This window comes from Mesoplodon bidens, assembly GCF_964165515.1.
Source record: "Mesoplodon bidens genome assembly, chromosome: 2".
Classification (NCBI taxonomy): Eukaryota; Metazoa; Chordata; class Mammalia; order Artiodactyla; family Ziphiidae; genus Mesoplodon; species Mesoplodon bidens.
Window position 1 is genome coordinate 103054792 of NC_138177.1, and position 19809 is coordinate 103074600.

A 19809-nucleotide genomic window follows, 5' to 3' on the forward strand; every position below is an offset into this window, starting at 1 on the left:
AATGTGGGACCTTTTTTTCCCCCAATCTTTTTTTCCTCTTGTTCTACTGATCTAGCTTCAAGTTCACTGACTCTTTCCTTTGTTATCTCCATTTTTTATACAGTCAATCCAGTAAATTTTTTGTTTTGGATATTATATTTTTCAGTAGTAAAATTTCCTCATTTCTTTTTTATATCTTCCAATTCTCTGCTGAGACTTCAGTCTTTCCACGTTTTAATATTGTTGGCCCTTATTTCTTGAAACCATTATAATATCTGCTTTAAAGTCTTTATCTGATAATTCAAATAGCTGAGTCATCTCAGGGTTGGTATCTGTTTATTATCTTTTCTCTTGTGAGTCACTGAAATTTTCCTGGTTCTTTATGTGGCAAGTAGTTTTGGATGATATCCTAGACATTTGCAATATTACCTTATATGACTCTGGGTTTTCTTTATAACCTATATTGAATGTTGATTCTTAAAAAGTTTTGCAGGCATTTTATCTAGCAAGGTTCACTCTTCAACTCCTAAGGGCTCCCTTCTAGGTCTTCTAGCTGGGAAACTGTAGTCAACCTAGTCTGTTGCTTTAAGAGCTAAGTAGGGGAAGGATAAAGAGAAAGAAAAAACAGGAATTTCAGATCCCTCACTCTTCAGACCACAGTTCATCTACTTATAGAGAATTCCCCTCTGCTTATAGAGAAGAGTTTTAGATGTCTGTTCTGCTGCTACTGCCATCACTGCCACTGCCACAGGACTTCATCTTAGGGCTTGGGGCTTGCATGGTGGCTGGGGCAGGAGAGAAAACAAACATACAAGAGAAACCAAAGGATTTCCCCCACCCTTTCAGTCACATTTATTTGAGTAGGAGCTGTGTACTAACTGGGAAACACAGTAGCAGAAAAAAAATAACAAGAAGCATACCACTAATTGGTCATACCTTGATTTGTAGTTTATTTCCACAGTCTACCTGCTACCATTTACTTTTCAGAGCCCTCAGCTAGCTAATCCATGCATTCTGTCAAGCGTTTTTAGGAAAATTCATTGAGAGACTGTGGGAAGTGAGCTTATTCCATCTGAATCAGAAGTCTTCCTTAAAATGTTTCTGGGTGTTTAAAATTGTATTTCATTTATTTATCAAATTCTGATTAATTAATATGTGGTTAATTTACAGAATCAATTTTAGTAAAATTATTTAAAAGAATTACAAAATCCCAGGATCCAAAATTCCCACATAAATTATTTAAGCCAATCTTTTACCTTTAACAAGTCCTTTTCACCTCAAACAGTAGCTAATGATAGCTAAAATTATGTGCTTGCCAGTGCCTTAAGCTCTTTGCTTTCATTAACACATTTAATTTTCACAGAGTCCTACTAGGTAAAAACAGTTGTTTTAAGCTCCATTTTACTGATGAGGAAACTGAAGCTTAGAAAACCTTTCTTCTCAAAATGTATTCCTTGGACCAGTCACATTCTCATTCCTTTGGGAGCCTGTGAGGAATGCAGAATCTTGGGTTTCAGCCTAGACTTTTGATATCAGAATCTGCATTTTGAACAAGATCCCCTATAAAATGTATTTGTACATTAAATTTTTTGGAAACACAGGTTTAGAGAAGTTACAAATAACTTGATATCAAGGTCACCCAGCATGTAAGTTGTAAAGCTAAGATAGACTCTGGTTGAATAACTTCAGAGCCTGTGCTCCTAAGTACTATGCTGTCTTGCTGAATGATTACTTAGCCTGGATTTGAACAGCTCCAAAATTAATATGATGTTTATATTGAGCTAAAAAAAGATCTGTTTTCTTGTGGACCTTTCAAGGTGTACTGTACTGCTATAATCCCTCTTCCACAAGATAGTATTTTAAATATTTAAAGGTAGTTATTACCTTCTTTCCCTGGATGTTTTTTTCCATGCTAAACACCCCCAAATCTGATTACTTTTCTTCACGTGACGTGGTTTTGAGTTCTCTCACAAGCTTAATCTTGTTTATCTGCCTCCCTCCTAAAAAGTGATGTTATTTGGTGATCCAACAATTATGCTTTCTTTTAATTTGATGTAATATAAACAAGAAGTTACCTAATTTTGTATATAACATCTGTATTTATTACTGCCTACTCTTTATTTAAAAGAAATGTAAGACAGATGCCTGCCCTCAAGGAGTTCAGCATTTATTTAGGGGGAGAGAATGAATACATCTGAAAAATTGGAGAACAGTACATATCAGTGTATGAAGTAGACTTTGAGGTTAAAGTTCCCCAAATTTGAACAAATCCCCAAACTGCTGAAAATCACTACAACATGTAATGTATAGAGACAGTTTATAGAAAATTTCTCTCTATATATTTGTGAGCAGAATTTCTTACTAGCTGGAATTCTTTTGAACCAGTTTAATCAGTTTTACTTATTCCGTATGGCATTATTCACATGAAGATCCAAGCAGATACCAAATCCAACATTGAGTTCTTGAATATTGGTGTTTTTTCCCCGGTAAGAGCCATAATTTTCTCAGATTTCTTTATGTTTTCTTCTCCATCAAAGCAGGAGAATTAGGGGATTTTGGTGACTTATTTTGCAACACCATCTCTCAAATTGTTTTTAAAAGAATTTTATTTTCACTCTAGGATATGTTATTGTGTATATCATTGCAGAGAAAACAAAATTATTTGAGATGTAAAGATGCTAGGCACAGTTATATTCACTCACTGTCTTAAGAAAGATACACAAATCAGTTTCATGTCCCAGCAAAATTGTAAGTTATGTCATGAACATCAAGAATTACTCCTGAATATTGAAAATTGTCTTGAATTATGAAGTATTGAAGGGTATGGGATGTAGATCATAATTACATTACTAAGTGAGAGGAAGGAGAAATTACCAAGTCAGTCACTAAAGACCTAATCAAATCAATGGGCTTTGAAGAATGGGAAACATTAGCACAAGAGTTTTTCCTTTTTTTTTTTTTTTTTTTTTTGCGGTACACGGGCCTCACTGCTGTGGCCTCTCCCGTTGTGGAGCACAGGCTCCAGACGTGCAGGCTCAGCGGCCACGGCTCACGGGCCCAGCCGCTCCGCGGCATGTGGGATCTTCCCGGACCGGGGCACGAACCCGCGTCCCCTGCATCGGCAGGCGGACTCTCAACCACTGCGCCACCAGAGAAGCCCTTTCCTTTTGTTTTAAAGAGTATCCAAGAAAAATTTATCTTTTTAAAAATATAGGATAGAAAATTATATTGAACAAAAATTAATTTTTAGATTATTGCTAATCTATATGGGAGAATCTGTTCCCATTGATTTGATATTATGGCATATTCTGTTTCAACAACTGTCAGAAAAATGTGTGCTAATCTATGTGCCCATGGAATAGCTAAAAATTAGATGTAGGTGACAAAAGCTGGGCATAGAGTTGGAAGTCCTATGTGCTTGAGTTAGCAGTACCAGGAAATGTGCAGAATTTCAGTATGACCTTGACTGATAACACATTCTACTACTATTCATTTGGTCATTTCCCCTTTATGGAGCACTTAGGACACTGTGCTACACATTGGGGACCTAGAAGAAAAGGACCAAGTCCCTGACTCAGGAAGGGATTGGGGGACAAAAAGATCTTAGAAGCATGATGGTTTTTGAGGTACCCATGAGCCACCCCAATTAAGATGCCCAGCAAGTCCTGTAGGATCTACCCCATGGGGACCTCAGTCTTTAGCATTTCTGTTAGGTGAGGGAGAAGGCTGAATCATTTAGGGAAAAGAGATTTTAAGATTGGGCTTCCAGTATATATTATTGCTTAAGTCTTTATTATTAATAAGTACCCAGAGACAAACATTCAGCAGATGAGCAATTATGCCAGTATATTCATTTGGCTTTTTAAATTATTGGTGTTTCTAACTAGATTCATAGAGCTTATTAAAAAGTATTAAAAATGAACATACAGTTAGTTACCTTTACTCAAGAGAGTAAGTTCAGTTTACCATTAACTGGAGAATTCCCTGATTGTAGCTAATTCCTGGACTTAAACTTCACCATCCACAGTTTGAATTTCCTATGTTCCTTGAAAGAGGCCACAAACAAGCTATTCATTTATGTGCACTTTTCAAATACTATTTATGCTGACTCTTAGTTATCCTTGGAGAATGCCTGCCTATCTTGGAAAGGACTTAGAGGCTAATCAGAAGTTCAACATATCATCTGGTATAATCAAGAGAGATGAAAGAGGAAACATGGCAGTCTTTGAAATAACATTAAGCCAGTTGAAATTTGGCATTCATTAACATTTCCCACACAGGAGCCGGAGTGGCATTTAGAAAAATAAATCAGATCATGTTATAGCTCTTAACACCCTTTTAAAACCTTCCACTGGCTTCCTTCAGTTGTACTTAAATCCAGACCCCTTACCTTGGTTTAGATTACATCTTCCCCTTCTGGCTTCATCTCAAACTGAATTGCCACACTGACCTTTCAACTGTTGCTTGAGCATGACAAGTTCTTTCTTACTCACTTTTGCAGTAGGATCTTTGCACTACCTCTTCCGTTTATCTGGATTGGTCTTCTCCCTGAAACTTCACACTGGCTCTTTCTTATATCAGGTCTCAGTTCAGATGTTACCTCTTCAGAGAGTCCTTCACCAAACTGTCATGTCAAAAGTACCCTTTTGGGGCTTCCCTGGTGGCGCAATGGCTGAGAGTCTGCCTGCCAATGCAGGGGACATAGGTTCGTGCCCCAGTTCGGGAGGATCCCGCATGCCGCGGAGTGGCTGGGCCCGTGAGCCATGGCCGCTGAGCCTGCGCGTCTGGAGCCTGTGCTCCGCAACGGGAGAGGCCACAGCAATGAGAGGCCCGCGTACCGCAAAAAAAAAAAAAAAAAAAAAAAAAAAAGTACCCTTTTGCAAGCATATACCTGGTCATATTCCATAACCTGACAATATTATATCATATTCGTAGCAGTTTTCAGTACCAGAAATAATCTTATTTACTTAGTTTGTCCTCTCTCTCCAACACCACCCTCAGGAAAATGCAGACTCTTATGAGGGCTGGGATCTCATCTGTTTATTTGCCGTAGTATATCCAGAACCTGGGTTTCTGTGAACATGAGAGTAGTTAATTCATGTACAGCTCTCAGAATGAATCTGGCATATTGTAAGCACGCTCCAGCTGCTATTGTTGTTGTTACTATAAGTGGCAGTAGTGACAGTATATTTAGGCATTTGTAGAAACTCAGTGGAATAATGTATTTTGAAGAGACTCAGGATAGTACCTAATTATAAAAACTGAGCACTGTAGGACACATTATAAGTATAAAGCATTTCTATTTGTAAAGGATTGAAGAAGTGAAAGTCAAAATAACAGTGTTCTGATTGGAATATTTTTCCCCATGTTTTTCAGTTTAGACAGTTGTGGTCAGACCATCAGTACAGAGCTGGGGATCCTCAAAAACATACCTGTCTCCTAAAATTGTGAACCATTAGGGACATGAGGTTGTGCTTTTAAACATTTCAGATTAAAGCCAGTTTTGCCAGAAATGATTGCTCTTAGATATTGGATTAAAACTACTTTCTTTTTTTTTTTCTGATTTAGACCTGGTACTGAGTCAGGCAACATAGTGTGCTCTCGAGGAGATTCACTGTTGAGCTCTTCACTGTGTGACCTTTTTCTTGGTGCTATCACTTGAAATAAATATGTATTTATGTAGCATTCTCTATAACGTGAGTTACGTTGCCTTTTGTTTCTATCTGTTCCCACAGGTAACAGTTAACCTCTTCCAGATGCAACACCTGCGGGCTGCCTCCCTCGCGAACAATTTACAGTCTCTCTGTGATGGTGCCAAACTCTATGACCCAGGCCAGGAGTACAGTGAGTTTGTCAGGGCCACGAATTCAGCTGAGGAAGAAAAAGTTGATGGGTGAGAATTAATGTTAGGTGAAATTATTTCAAGGCATAAAACCTTTACTGCTAAGTTTCCTATCTGGTGTCAGGTGATGTTTTTTTCTAACGCTGGTAGAATTGACTTTAAAACCTTCTGAATTTTTAAAATATTATTTAAGATATGACTCACTTAAGAGTAAAGTTTTCCATTTTAACACAGAGCTCAGTTCTTTGAGATTTAGAAATCCTTTGAGAATGGCAAATCATGGTCATATCAATTTCGAATGTCCACAAACTTAACAACCTACATTTTCCACACAGGTTATACCAGAAGAGTTTAACCATGATATGAATAATGGACTGTATTTTTGCTATTCTTTTCTGTGTTTCAGCTATAATAAATACAAATGATTAATAAGTTTTATTCACATCTCTTTTAAGAAGTTCAACAGTATAATATGGTTTGTTCCTAATATTTAGTTAATTTAATTACTCTGTTCATTAAGTTAACAGATTTTCCTGAAAATAGAATAAAGTAGTCATGCTTCTGAATGATGAGTTTTATTTGGGTTTTTCTTAGGAATGTAAATAAACAGTTAACAAATACCCCTCACACTTCTGGATATGGACCTTCCGACTCTTTAGAAGATGTTGTGCGCCTTCCTGACAACTCTAATAAGATTGAAGAGGACAGATGCTCTAACAGTGCAGACATATCAGGTAGTGTTTCACATTAAAGAGAGCACTAATTTATGAAAGATCAAATTGTTTAAATGTGATCGTTACATGAATTGCAGCTCTGGAATTTAAAAATCAGGCCTTGAATTGTAACCTTATGAGGTTTTATTCACAGTTGTGAGCACTGTGCTTGTCTTACAGTCAGTTGCTTAACACTGTTAAAGAAGTTTGACTTGTCTCATTTTAAATAATGTCAGTGTTTTGAAACACTTATGAAATTTGTCTGTAGCCAAGTTTGACTTTAAATGTTCTTTTCTTAAAGGTCCTTCTTTTATAAGGTCATGGACATTTGGAATGTTTAGTGATTCTGAGAGCACTGGAGGAAGCAGTGAATCTAGATCTCTGGATTCTGAATCTATAAGTCCAGGTACATAAGTATTTAAGTCTAGAGTGAAAATTCAATGACAGATTAAAATTTTCCTTTTGGGGGATACTTTTAACTACCTTTTTTACTTTTTTTAAAATTGACGTATGGTTGATTTACAATATTATGTTAGTTTTAAGTGTACAGCAAAGTGATTAGGTTATACATATATTTATGTATATATCTATATACTTTTTTGATTCCTTTCAATTATAGTTTAGTACAAGATACTGAATATAGTTCCCTGTGCTATATAGTAAATCCTTGTTGTTTATAACTATCTTATTTTTATAATGAACTGTCTCATAGAGAGGGGTTTGTACATATATGTGTACAGTTTAAATAAAAATAATAGAACAAACCCTTATATATTCAACACCTAGCCTAAGAAATAAACCATGATTAGTATATTAGAAGGCCCCTATGTATACCTCCTTGATAACCTTGCTCTGTCACCCCCAGATGAGCCATCATCCTGAATTTTGTTCATTTTTCCCTGGCTATTTTAAATGTTTTAGTACTTATATCTAGTTGAGCTTTGCCCACTTTGGAATAGTATGCAGATGAAATCATACTATCCTTTTGTGACTTCTTTCATGCATTTTTTTTGAGATTCATATTGATATGAGAAGCTGTCTTTATTTTATACTTTATACTGTATGCTGTATAGTATTCCGTTTTATGAACGTAACTGTGATTATCTGTCTTTTGGATTGTTTTGTAGTTAATCACTATAATGAACTGTACAATTAACAACAGTTCTTGTGCCTGTGATAATTTCATTTTTTATAAATGTGCTTTAAGGTACTTTGATAGTCTCATGCTCCTTAGAGAGGCAGAATAGATGTTTTGAACCCTCCCTTAGTGGCTTCAAAGAGAATAACTTGCCAGAGATAATACAGCTAGCAAGAGAAGAAGGTGTCACTTGAACCCTTGAGATTATTACTTTCGATGTTCTTTCTCCTCCGCTTTTCTACCAGAGACTTCTCCCAGTCTTGTTCTTCCTGGCTAAGTTTCTTTCTCCTAAGATTTTGGCACTGCAGGAGATAAGTTAGGATTTAACCTACCTCAGAGTCCAAGGCTTTGTTTTTTTTTCTGGTGTTCTACATATTACAGAAATTTTATTCATGTAAATAAAGCCCTTGAATTTAAAGTTAGAAATGACTTCCATGCCGTACTGGGGTTTATAGGCAGATTGTCAGCAACTACTTTGAGTCCTACTTTAAAATTATTGCTGTTCAGGGACACTCTGGAGATGCAATCCTAAATATTTAACTGAATATTTGTAATTAGCTTTGTAAAAACAGAGTGGTTCTAGCTATCCCCAGAAATTAAGAGACAGTCTAGAGCCAGCTCTAAATTATTTGGAATCCTGTAAGACTTCATGTGGTAAAGACAAAAATTTGGAAACTGGTCGCATGATAAATGGGTGAAGACTGAGGGATGCATAGCCTGGGAAAGAGGAAACCTGGGGACGTGACAGCTGTTCTCAGACACTGGAAGTGTAAAGGGATGAGAGTCAGAGTGCTTGTTTGCTCCTTTAGGGAGACATGTGACCAAGAGCTGGGATTTATAGGTGGCAGGTTTCTGCTCAGCAATACAAGGAAGTCATTTTACAGTTAGAATAGTTCTAAAATGAGCAAGCATGTGGTCTCATGATTTCTTAGTCATTGGAGGACACATTCAAAACAAAAACTAGATGACCACCTTTTAAGCATAGTTTGAAGGCAGGGGGAATCTTTTGGGAGAGATGTGGTTTAAATAATTTGTAAAGCCCTTTCTAACTGTGAACCTAAGACTGTTAAGGGCTTGAGTAAGTGTAACCTTCCACTTAGACACAGCCCTGTGTGTAATATCAGCAGGGAGCAAATAAACCTCATTACCTGGTCAGGCTGCTTCCACACATGCTTTGAGACACATGGCAGAGTCCTTGGCTGACAGCTTGTATCCCATGCTCTGCTCCCTGCCAGGATCATTGGTCCTGGTTCCTGGTCTTCTGTCTTACTGGCAACATAAATGTGACGGTACTGTTGTATTGCTATATTTGCAGATTTTTGTTTATTTTAGAAAGCTTTAGGTTACATTGTAAGTATTTCTTTATCATTTAATTCAACAAGCATTTAATGACAACTTTACCATTGCGCCAGCTATTCTGTCAGACATTAGATATAAGACTTGAATAGAAAAAACTCCCTGTCCTTGAGTTTATAATCTCTGGCACTTACTATCAGAAGTTGACAGTAAGGTTCATTGGGATGTGTGATCCTCAATTTTAAATTTATTTGGAAAAGTCAGATTTGGCTCAATTCTCTTTTGTTCCCAAGAGTATCAGAATCCCCTGCATCCAAAGTCTGTGAATAGAAGCAAATGTTTACATTGTAGCTAATATAATAGTATGACTTGCGTTATTCAAAAAATGTTGTCACTACCCATTTCTGAAATTCTACAATGAATTTTCTTTTAGGAGACTTCCATCGAAAACTTCCACGAACTCCATCTAGTGGAACCATGTCTTCTGCAGATGATCTGGATGAAAGAGAGCCACCTTCCCCTTCAGAAGCTGGTATTACACTCACCTGAATCAAGTTTCCACTAAACCAGTTGAATCAGTAGCATTGCATGATATTAGGGAAAAAATAGTATGATTTAAAGAATTCCTTTACTGTGTATTTAAAAAAAAGGCGTTATGGTGACTTAAATATATCCCAACAAATTATGTACAAGTATGGGTTGATAATGTATTAATCACATGTTACAAGTGAAAATATAAGAATAAACAGCAAAACCACTGGAGCCAAAATGTATTAGCATGTTGATAAAATAGGCTAGATATTTTGGTCTTTCATAAATCTAATAGTGACTTAATTGTTCAGAGTGTTGCAATACATGAGACATTCTAGTCATGAGAATTTCTATATGAGAAAAGCCTCTTCAAAAGAAATAGTGTGGGGCTTCCCTGGTGGCGCAGTGGTTGAGAATCTGCCTGCCAATTCAGGGGATACGGGTTCGAGCCCTGGTCTGGGAAGATCCCACATGCCGCGGAGCAAGTAGGCCCGTGAGCCACAACTGCTGAGCCTGCGCGTCTGGAGCCTGTGCTCCGCAACAAGAGAGGCCGCGATGGTGAGAGGCCCGCGCACCGTGATGAAGAGTGGCCCCCGCTTGCCACAACTGGAGAAAGCCCTCGCACAGAAACGAAGACCCAACACAGCCCTAAATAAATAAATAAATAAATAAATTAAAAAAAAAAAAAAAAAAAAAAAAAAAAGAAATAGTGTAAGAAGCTAGGCGGGAAAAGTAAATACATGTACTTCTTGAGGGCGGGGAAAGTTGTGGATGCTGAAGGGTATAAAAGGGAAGTCACGTTAATGGCTTCATTTGAGACCTCCAGATACCTGTTCTGGTATCATTTTCTTAAACAGTATAAGAACATCTGACCTCTGGTAGGATTTTTTTTTTTTTTTTTTTTTTTGGCTGCGTTGGGTCTTTGTTGCTGCGCGCAGGCTTTCTCTAGTTGCGGCAAGCGGGGTCCACTCCTCGTTGCGGTGCACAGGCTTCTCACTGCGGTGGCCTCTCTTGCTGCAGAGCACGGGCTCTAGGCGCGTGGGCTTCAGTAGTTGCGGCTTGCAGACTCTAGAGCGCAGGCTCAGCAGCTGTGGCTCACGGGCTCAGCTGCTCCGCGGCATGTGGGATCCTCCCGGACCAGGGCTCGAACCTGTGTCCCCTGCATTGCCAGGCGGACTCTCAACCACTGCGCCACCAGGGAAGCCCTCTGGTAGGATATTGATAGATAGCTAGCTAGTATTACTTATAATTTTGTAATGAATTGAGAATAGCTTTAACGCAAATAATGCTGACACACTAACCTCATATAGCTAGTTTTATTCCAAGCTTTCAAAGGGTCATTTTCTAAGAATGTAATGCCACCTGTGTAATTAAAGGACATGTTAGTAACTGTAAATTCGCTGATTCTGGAAACATTATGCCATGCTATTTTAGAAGTATCTTATTGGTCTGATGGTGATTTTTACTCGTAGCTTAAATGTTTGATATATGTGTGCCTTGTAAGAGATCTATAAGTTGGATGCTTATTTTGTTATTATAGTAAGAGCTTTTTGTAATCTTATTTAAAGATTTTTTAAAATGTAGTATCATACGGTATACTTTTTCTGTAGTCTTACAATTCTTACATACTATTCTACTTCTGTTACAAGGACCCAATTCCCTCGGAACATTTAAGAAAACTTTGATGTCAAAGGCAGCTCTGACTCACAAGTTTCGCAAACTGAGATCCCCCACGAAGTGCAGGGACTGTGAAGGCATTGTGGTATTCCAGGGTGTTGAATGTGAAGAGGTAAGATCTTTCTGGAATTACATTAGCCCTTTTATGCTTTTTGCTTTGAGCAATGCTTTTTGTTATTAATTTTACCAATTAGGATCTTTTGCAAATGTATTTTTAATAAATTGAACCACGGTGTATTTTCTATAATTTTATATTTCATTTTGCTAGTAAATGTATTTCAAACACCACAAGTAATACCTTTTAAACTCATTTTTGTTCTGTTACCACTCTACCTGTAGTTCATCCAGTTGTGAATAGTTCTAAGGTGAGTTAACCATTTTAGACTTTGATTTTCTTGTAGTGTCTCCTTGTTTGTCACCGAAAGTGTTTGGAAAATTTAGTCATCATCTGTGGTCATCAGAAACTTCTGGGGAAAATACACTTATTTGGAGCAGAATTCACACAAGTTGCAAAAAAGGAACCAGATGGCATCCCTTTTGTACTCAAAATATGTGCCTCAGAGATTGAAAATAGAGCCTTGTGTCTACAGGTATATTATAACTTTTAAAATTAAAAATTTTCAAATGTAAATGTGATTTGTTCTAATGATAAGGAGACATTAAAGGAGAACAATGCTCTCAGTCTTTACTAAATAACTGAATTTATTCAGATTTATTTGGAAAATATTACCTCATTTGGTCCTAGTTTTTTCCTATAATATTTAGAATTGAAGTAGACATTAAGTATATTTAGAGGTCTGCATTTAATCATTTGTACTAAAGCAGAATTTTTCAAAATTTTTTCTTCTCAAGGGAATTTATCGTGTATGTGGAAACAAAATAAAAACTGAAAAACTGTGTCAAGCATTGGAAAATGGAATGCACTTGGTAGACATTTCAGAATTTAGTTCACATGACATCTGTGATGTCTTGAAATTATACCTTCGACAGGTAAAGTTTTTAGCCTTGAAATTTACCATTAAATAGAGCAAAAATATAATTTGCGGTTTGCTGATAACGTTTGCCACACATATTTTTTTCATTGACGTAGACCATGTTAATATCTTTCCAATTATTAATGTACAGATCAAAGAGTGTATAAAATATATGTACAATTTAAAGACCCATAATAGTAAAAGCTCATTTTCCATCACCTAGCTTAAGGAAATAAAATATCGCTATACCTTATAGAAGGCTCCTGAATGCCCCTCCCCAGTTGTAGCCCACAGCTCTACCCAGTGGTCTTTCCTAACCATGTTAATACCTCCCTCTCTTTTCTTAATAGTTTTAATACCTGTTGTGTATTCCTAAACAATATATCATTAAGTCCTAGAAAACTGAGTAGAAAGCATAAATCTAGCTGTTTAAGAAAAGTCCACCATTCACACTGTTATATGAAAAATTCAGCCAGTAGAACAGTGTCTGGGTCATAGTTTGGCTTCACTTTCATAGATATTTTAAAATAACTATTGTGGGAGGTTAGTAAGGTGTGAATGCATTCAGGGAACATGAAGTTCACCATAGTTAGGGGACAGGGCTATCCTATAAGCTAGGTGCTGGAAATTCAGCAGGAATGTGGTTGGGAGTGGACTTGCTCTATATTTTCTCTTTCTTTGCTCACTCTTGCACCTGCATGTTATAGGAGTAGGTCTGAAGAAAATGCTTCTGTGGGTGAAGTAAGTGGCCGTCGTGGCTCAGGCAGCAGTTCCTGGAAGGGTTACAGGAACAACCAGCACATTGTCATGATAAGCCAAGTACAAAAGATCTGGGACAAGCCCAGCTGCATTCTGTCCTTGGGTGAAGCTCTCTGTCCTTGGGTGAAAGTGAAGAGACAGTTACAGAGAGCATAGTGATGATGGTCCTCATTGTGTCCATCTCAGGAGCTTTGTTCTTCATCTGGGTCCTTTTTAATATGGTGAAGAGCTGTTATCCTGGGATCTCTCTTCTCTACCCTCTTCTGTGAGGGAACACCTGTCTTCTGTGTCATGTCTTTCTGTTTTTTATTTATTGTCCTGTTTTGGTCATGCCCATCTTTGAGCAAGGTGGAATAAGAGTAAATATTTGAAACTGTTTGATCTGTAAATGTATTTATTCTGCTTTCTTGAATGGGAATACTGTGAAAGTTTATAGTATTGTAGGCTGAAAATTATTTTTCTTCAGAAATTTGAAGGTGTTTTTTTATTCTCTTTGAAGCCTGAAATCCTTCTCATTCCTGATTCTTTTTATGTGGCCTATTGTTTTCTCTCTGAAAGCCTGTAGAATCTTCTTTTTCTCTCCATTATCCTAAAATTTCACAGTGTATGCCTTGATTTGGGTGTATTTTCATCCATGGTTTCAGGCACTCCACAAGCTCTGTCATTCTGCTTGTCCTTTAGTTCTTGGAACTTTAATTTTCTTGCTCATTTCCTCCTCTCTATTTTCTTTCTGGAACTTATATTTGGATACTTAAGAACTGCACTGGTTCTCTAGTTTCCTTCCCTTTTCCCTATTTTCATTTGTTTTTGTTTTCATTTAACACCTTCTAAGAAACTTCCTCAGCTTTTTCTTCCATTCCTACTGTAAACTATTTTATTTCTGAGATCATCTTTTAATTTCCAAGAATTCTGGTTTTCTGTCCCTTTTATAGTATTCTTTTTAAACTTGAATGCAGCATCTCCTCTACCTGAAATATTCATAGCTTTTTTTAAAGAGGATTCTTTCCTCTGCTTAGCTTCTAGCCCCATCCAATAGAAATATAATGTGAGCCCTATATATAATATTAAATTATCTAGTAGCCACATAAAAAGAAACAGGTGAAGTTAATTTTAATATTTTATTCAACATATTGAAAATATTATCTGAACATCTAATCAATATGCTTAAATTATTAGTGAAACATTTACCTTTTTGGCCCTGACCCTTGGAAGTATGGTATATACTTTTTTTTTTTTTTTTTTGTGGTACGCGGGCCTCTCACCGTTGTGGCCTCTCCTGTTGCGGAGCACAGGCTCCGGATGCGCAGGCTCAGCAGCCATGGCTCACGGGCCCAGCTGCTCCGCAGCATGTGGGATCTTCCTGGACCGGGGCACGAACCCGCGTCTCCTGCATCGGCAGGCGGACTCTCAACCACTGCGCCACCAGGGAAGCCCCTGGTATATACTTTTCATCTAGAGCACATGTTAGTTTGGAGCAGCCACCTTGGCACTGCTCAGTAGCTGTATGTGGATAGTGGCCACGATATTGACAGCACAGTTGTAGACCTTCAAGTTGGTTTTTTTCCTACTTATTTTGACTCTGTCTTCCATAGTTGTCTCCTTAAAATTAAAGCTTTGGGAACTGAAATCTATCCAGAAGCTCTTGAATACATGAAGGCTTTGAAGATTTTGAGCTTTACTGTAGTGTTATCTAGGAGAGCTATTTGGGAAGTACTTGAGGTCTGTATCTCTAGTTCTCTGCTCTTGGGCTGGTCTGATACCCCAGAGAAAGGTCTTTCCCTGCCTACAGGTATGGTTCCAGAACTCTGGGAGCCATGTTAGTTCAGAAGCTCCAGGATCTCTGCATTCAGCAGGCATACAGTCATTAAATCCTTATTTTAAGATAGTTGCCCACCTGTTCCTTGTGCTTGGCATTGCCCGTCCAGAGACCCTCTGTTTCACACTGCCCAGAGAAGAAATCCCCAGACTTCTGAGGTTGCTCAGGAGCATGGAGTGGAGACAAGGATCTAAAAATCTAATTCTGTTCAGATAGCTCACCCTTCCCCGAGATCAGAGGACCTAGTCTGACAATCCCTGAGTCTCCTTAGGATCCGCTAAATCATGTTGGTTCTCAAGTTTGGAATTTCAGCTTTCTCAGGAGTGCTAAGTCAGCACTTGTTCATCTCCTCTTCAGCTTGTGAAATGTTACTTTTGTCCCCATTCCTGTTCTTCCAGTCCTGTAAGCTTAACTGTATTTCAGTGGGGTTGTAGGAGGGAAAGAAATTAGGTACAAAGGTTGGATGTGCCACGTTAGCCCAGGAAACTATTGATATCTCTTCAATCACATTTTATAGGATTCTCAACTGAGAAGTGGAAACAGTGTCTTTGAATGACTTTTAATCTCATAATGAATCATCCTTTATTTCTTTTAGTCAGTGGAGGAGAGGAAATAAGTGGGGTCCAATACTATCAGGTCTCATTTTATCCTAGGAATACTATGGGACCAAAGCTTTAGTGTGGGAAGCCATGCTCAATTCTTACAGTGTTAAGAGAGCAGCCTTTATTTACTCATTACCATGTGGTAAATCTGAAGCTCCAAGAGTGACCAAGATGGTAGAGGTAGAAATTAATCTCAAGGCTTCCCGTCTCTGGGAACAGAAGGGGAAACTGGAGAAGTGGTACCTACCTCACCACAGTTGTTGTAGGACATCAGCTAGCCAGAGAGATGCTGTATTTTCCATCTCTGGGCAGTGGAATCATTGAAATCAGTTATGCCAGTAGACAGATCAAGGTGGTATGCCCATTGACAGTTTGAGAGAGGAACTTTTTTGACCTCCTTATGGCAATTCAAGTGGTATTTAAAAATTGGATAACAAAATGTTGACAGTTTCTTTCTTGTAAGTCATATTGTCTTTTGCTAATCTTCAATCTGGCCCGAGTAAAACACAAACACCCTATAGCTTTTTGTTCTCTCTCTCCCCCATACCAACAGAAAATGAGCTTTTTCTAATTAATTTGACTTATATTGTATATTATCCTGGGTTTGTTTTAATAAAATAGTTGAAGATCGTGCTAACTTTGGGGCAGTCATGAATGTAATTGGTATAGCATATCTATCAGAGTTTTAAAATCATATCATGTGGCTTTAGGTTTAGAGTTTTACTGATTACCAGTTAAGTCATTTTTAATATAGATATAATGTATGGTGATATCGGATTCACTTTATAGATCACATCTAGCAAAGATATGTACATTTCTTTTTTTTCTTGTTCTTGGGTGTAATTTTTTTCTTCTAGTTGTATTGAGATATAATCGACATACAGCACTGTATAAGTTTAAGGTGTGCAGCACAACGATTTGACTTACATACATCATGAAATGATTATCACAGTAAGTTTAGTGAACATCCATCATCTCATACAAATACAAAATTAAAGAAATAGAAAAATATTTTTCCTTGTGATGAGACATGTACATTTCTAAATGTGATTGACCTTAAGTCTTGTTACTCTAAAAAGAACATGCTAAACCACTCAGTAGCTATTCAGTAGGTTATTAACAGGGAAAAAATGGGCAGAATGATATTCCTAATGTAATTTTATTTCTTTAGCTACCAGAACCATTTATTTTATTCCGATTGTACAAGGAATTTATAGACCTTGCAGTAGAGATCCAACATGTAAATGAAGAACAAGAGATGAAAAAGGATAATCCTGAGGACAAAAAATGTCCAAATACGTGTATAGAAATAAACCGAATTCTTCTAAAAAGCAAGGATCTTCTAAGACAATTGCCAGCATCAAATTTTAACAGCCTTCATTACCTCATAGTTCATCTTAAGCGGTAAGAATTTGAATAAGACAGACATGATTAGTGGGTGGGTAATTGATCAGTTTTTTGGTTTTGCTTTTATGGGTTTTTTTAAAATTGTGGTAAAATACACATATAAATTTACCATTTTAGCCATTTTTAAGTGTACAGTTCAGTAGTATTAAGTACATTCACACTCTTGTGGTATTGTTTTTACATTGAATGTTTCATTTCTAATATGTGTTAGGGAAAGAGAGACATTGAATATATGTTCATGCAGCCAACATCTTTCCCTCAGATGCCACTTGTATGCCAGGCTGGGGAAATTAGGACGCAAATATAAGGTTTCTGTCATCCGTTGTGCTTGTCAGCTTGAGGGGCAGACCTGCACACAAGTGCAGCACAGCATCATTCTTGTTCTGACGGAACTTTGCTCAACATACAGTGGAAGATGGGGGAGAGGGGGTCATGAATCAGAGAAGGTAACCCTGAGCCAGACTTGAAGAACTGAGTAATGGTTTGGTGACAGAGAATGTACAAAAGAGCATTCCAGGCAGAGGGTAATAGACACAGAGACACAAGAGATCATTTTGCTTTTGAGGACGTTTAAGTAATTTGGTTAGGCCAGGATATAGCAAGCAGTAGCACAAAGTGAGCTGGAGGAGTCCTGGTAAAGTCATACATACCTGGCAGATGAGTTGACTGTCTTCTTTCTGTACTCACTAAAGAATTTTAAGCCAGGAATTTAACATGCTCAGGTTTGCCTATTAGATCTTTACGGTAGCAATATGGAGAATAGGTTGGAGGGGAGATATTTACTTCAGTTCGGATCTCTTTGAATAGCCAGAGAAATAAAAGGTGATGAGAGCTTGAAGTAAGGTCAGAGCAGTGGGATTGGCAATAAAGCAGAGAGATCTTTAGGCTCAACTAGGCTTAAAGACTAGCAGTGAGATAGAAAGTTTCCAGTATATGGACCTGGGAGTGTGTAATATATATTTACTAAGGTGGGAGCAGCTTTTAGGGGTGTTTTTTAATTTCTGCTGGTAAAACTGTACTGGTTCCTTCTGCTTACTTATATTTAATCCTAATACTGTGAAACCCAACTTGGTGTGTGGTCAGTATTTAAGCAAATAAATATATCCTTTCCCTAGACTTGCACAGCCCATTTTTCCTCCACCCTTCCCAGCCCATAGTAAACTACTGTCAAGGAAATCTAATACAGCTTTATGTGTTCTGCATCACAGAGTCGTAGATCATGCAGAAGAAAACAAAATGAACTCCAGAAACTTGGGGGTGATATTTGGACCAAGTCTCATTAGGCCAAGGCCCACAGCTGCTCCTATCACCATCTCCTCTCTTGCTGACTATTCAAATCAAGCGCGGTTGGTGGAGTTCCTCATTACCTACTCACAGAAGATCTTCGATGGGTCCCTACAGCCACAAGATATAGCTGTGTGTAGTGCAGGTGGTGGTGCACCTCAGGTTGACCAAGGCTATCCTCCGAAGCCTCTGTTATCACCAGAAGAAAGAGATCCAGAACATTCTACTAAGTCACTGTTTTTCTCTTCAAAGGAAGTGAGTTTTGCTCTTTTGGAATTGTGTTGGAACTTTGTAATGTTTACGTTATTAATAAGTTAAGAATCTTTGAACTGTTTATTTTGAGGTGTGTTTTGCTTCTTCAAGTTTAAAAATTTTCTTCCATCGACAGGATATCCACACTACAGATAGTGAAAGCAAGAGTTTTGAATCCACTGCATCATTTGAGGAATCAGAACGGAAGCAAAATGCATTCGAAAAATGTGATGCATGTCTCATTGGTGAGTGGCCATGTAAAATGCATATTTGCTGGCTTAAAACTGTCCCAATAAACCGTGATTAAAAGCCAAGGTGAGTGGCGTGAAGAGAAGTCAGAGAAAGAAGCTTCGTGAGTAAGTACATCTTTGCCAGCCACTAAGAAAGTTGCCTTCATTCTTTACAATAGCCCTTCTTATAAAAAGACATCTTGGAGTTCGAAGGTGTGTTTTGTGTTCTGAGAACTTTTTTTATTTTTATTTTTGCCATTAATCAAAGTCAAGGCAGAAATCTGGTAAGCAGTATGATGATTCATTAGCATCTTCTGTTACTATAGATCATTGTATTAATCTCATTACTCATAAGGTGTCAACTGGACTCCTAAAATTAAAAAAATTTAGACTCAAAAAACCTCTAAAATTTTTTTCAAATGCCTTTTCCTGTTGCCTGCCTGTAACACATTAAGCACACTTATGTGTATATCTTTTTAATTTCCTTGACTGTATAATCATTTTATTCACTGGTAATTTTAGTTTCAGTGATAGCTACCAAGCTATTCATTTGTGGAAAGGCTTCCACTTGTTACTATAATTCTGTACATCACTAGAGCTAACTTGCAGTTTTTTTAAGTGCAGCCATATATTTTAAATTTGCGTGTAATGAAGTATTAGTGATCACAGCCTGACAGGTCCAAAAAAAAGTAAGGGAGGTAACATTCATTAAGTTCCTGCCTACTCTGTGCTAAGCACTGTGCTTATTGTTTGATTCCATTTATCTGATTTTATCTTCGGAACAATTCTGTGCTGTAAATAGGTAGTAATAGCCCCGTTCAACCCATAGCCTGATAGTCTGAGAGAGGTTAAATAATGTCAGAGGTCATGCCCCTAATAAATTGTTCAGTATTTGGACCTGTGTCTGTGATTTTTTCACTATTCGGTGAGCTAGGGCTCCCAATTAGGAATAGTAATAAAAATAAATGTCATTTTTCAAGGGCTAACTGTATACCAGATAAATAAGCACTTTTCATGGTTAGATCTTTTAGGCCACATATAATCGTAGGTAAAATTATGATTCCTTTTGACAGATGAAGACACGGAGGGGCAGTGAGATTGCCTTGCCTAGTGCAGAAGTGGTAGAGCTGAGTTAAACCTGGCAGGTGGGGTTCAGAGTCTGCACTCTTCCCCATTACACTCAAGTTTTTTCCCTTAGAACTTAAGAATGCACTTTGGTGCCTACAGCCCGACCACAGTGTGTCAGGTCCCTTAGGGTGTTTTATACACATGGGGAAGCACCTGGGAAATCAAAACAAGAGAGCACTGC

The 19809-nt window shown here is 37.7% G+C and overlaps 1 protein-coding gene across 2 annotated transcripts in view; it reads left to right on the top strand.

Annotated features, from left to right (window-relative positions):
* ARHGAP29 (Rho GTPase activating protein 29) overlaps nt 1-19809 on the top strand; it is a 78576-nt gene that overhangs the window by 54172 nt on the left and 4595 nt on the right. For both annotated transcript variants that reach the window (XM_081225949.1, XM_081225948.1), the window contains exons 13-22: nt 5715-5872; nt 6416-6555; nt 6836-6940; nt 9402-9500; nt 11149-11288; nt 11578-11766; nt 12029-12166; nt 16499-16731; nt 17943-18273; nt 18407-18515. In XM_081225949.1, coding sequence (XP_081082075.1) covers nt 5715-5872; nt 6416-6555; nt 6836-6940; nt 9402-9500; nt 11149-11288; nt 11578-11766; nt 12029-12166; nt 16499-16731; nt 17943-18273; nt 18407-18515 — 1642 coding nt within the window. The remainder of the gene's footprint in view (nt 1-5714; nt 5873-6415; nt 6556-6835; nt 6941-9401; nt 9501-11148; nt 11289-11577; nt 11767-12028; nt 12167-16498; nt 16732-17942; nt 18274-18406; nt 18516-19809) is intronic.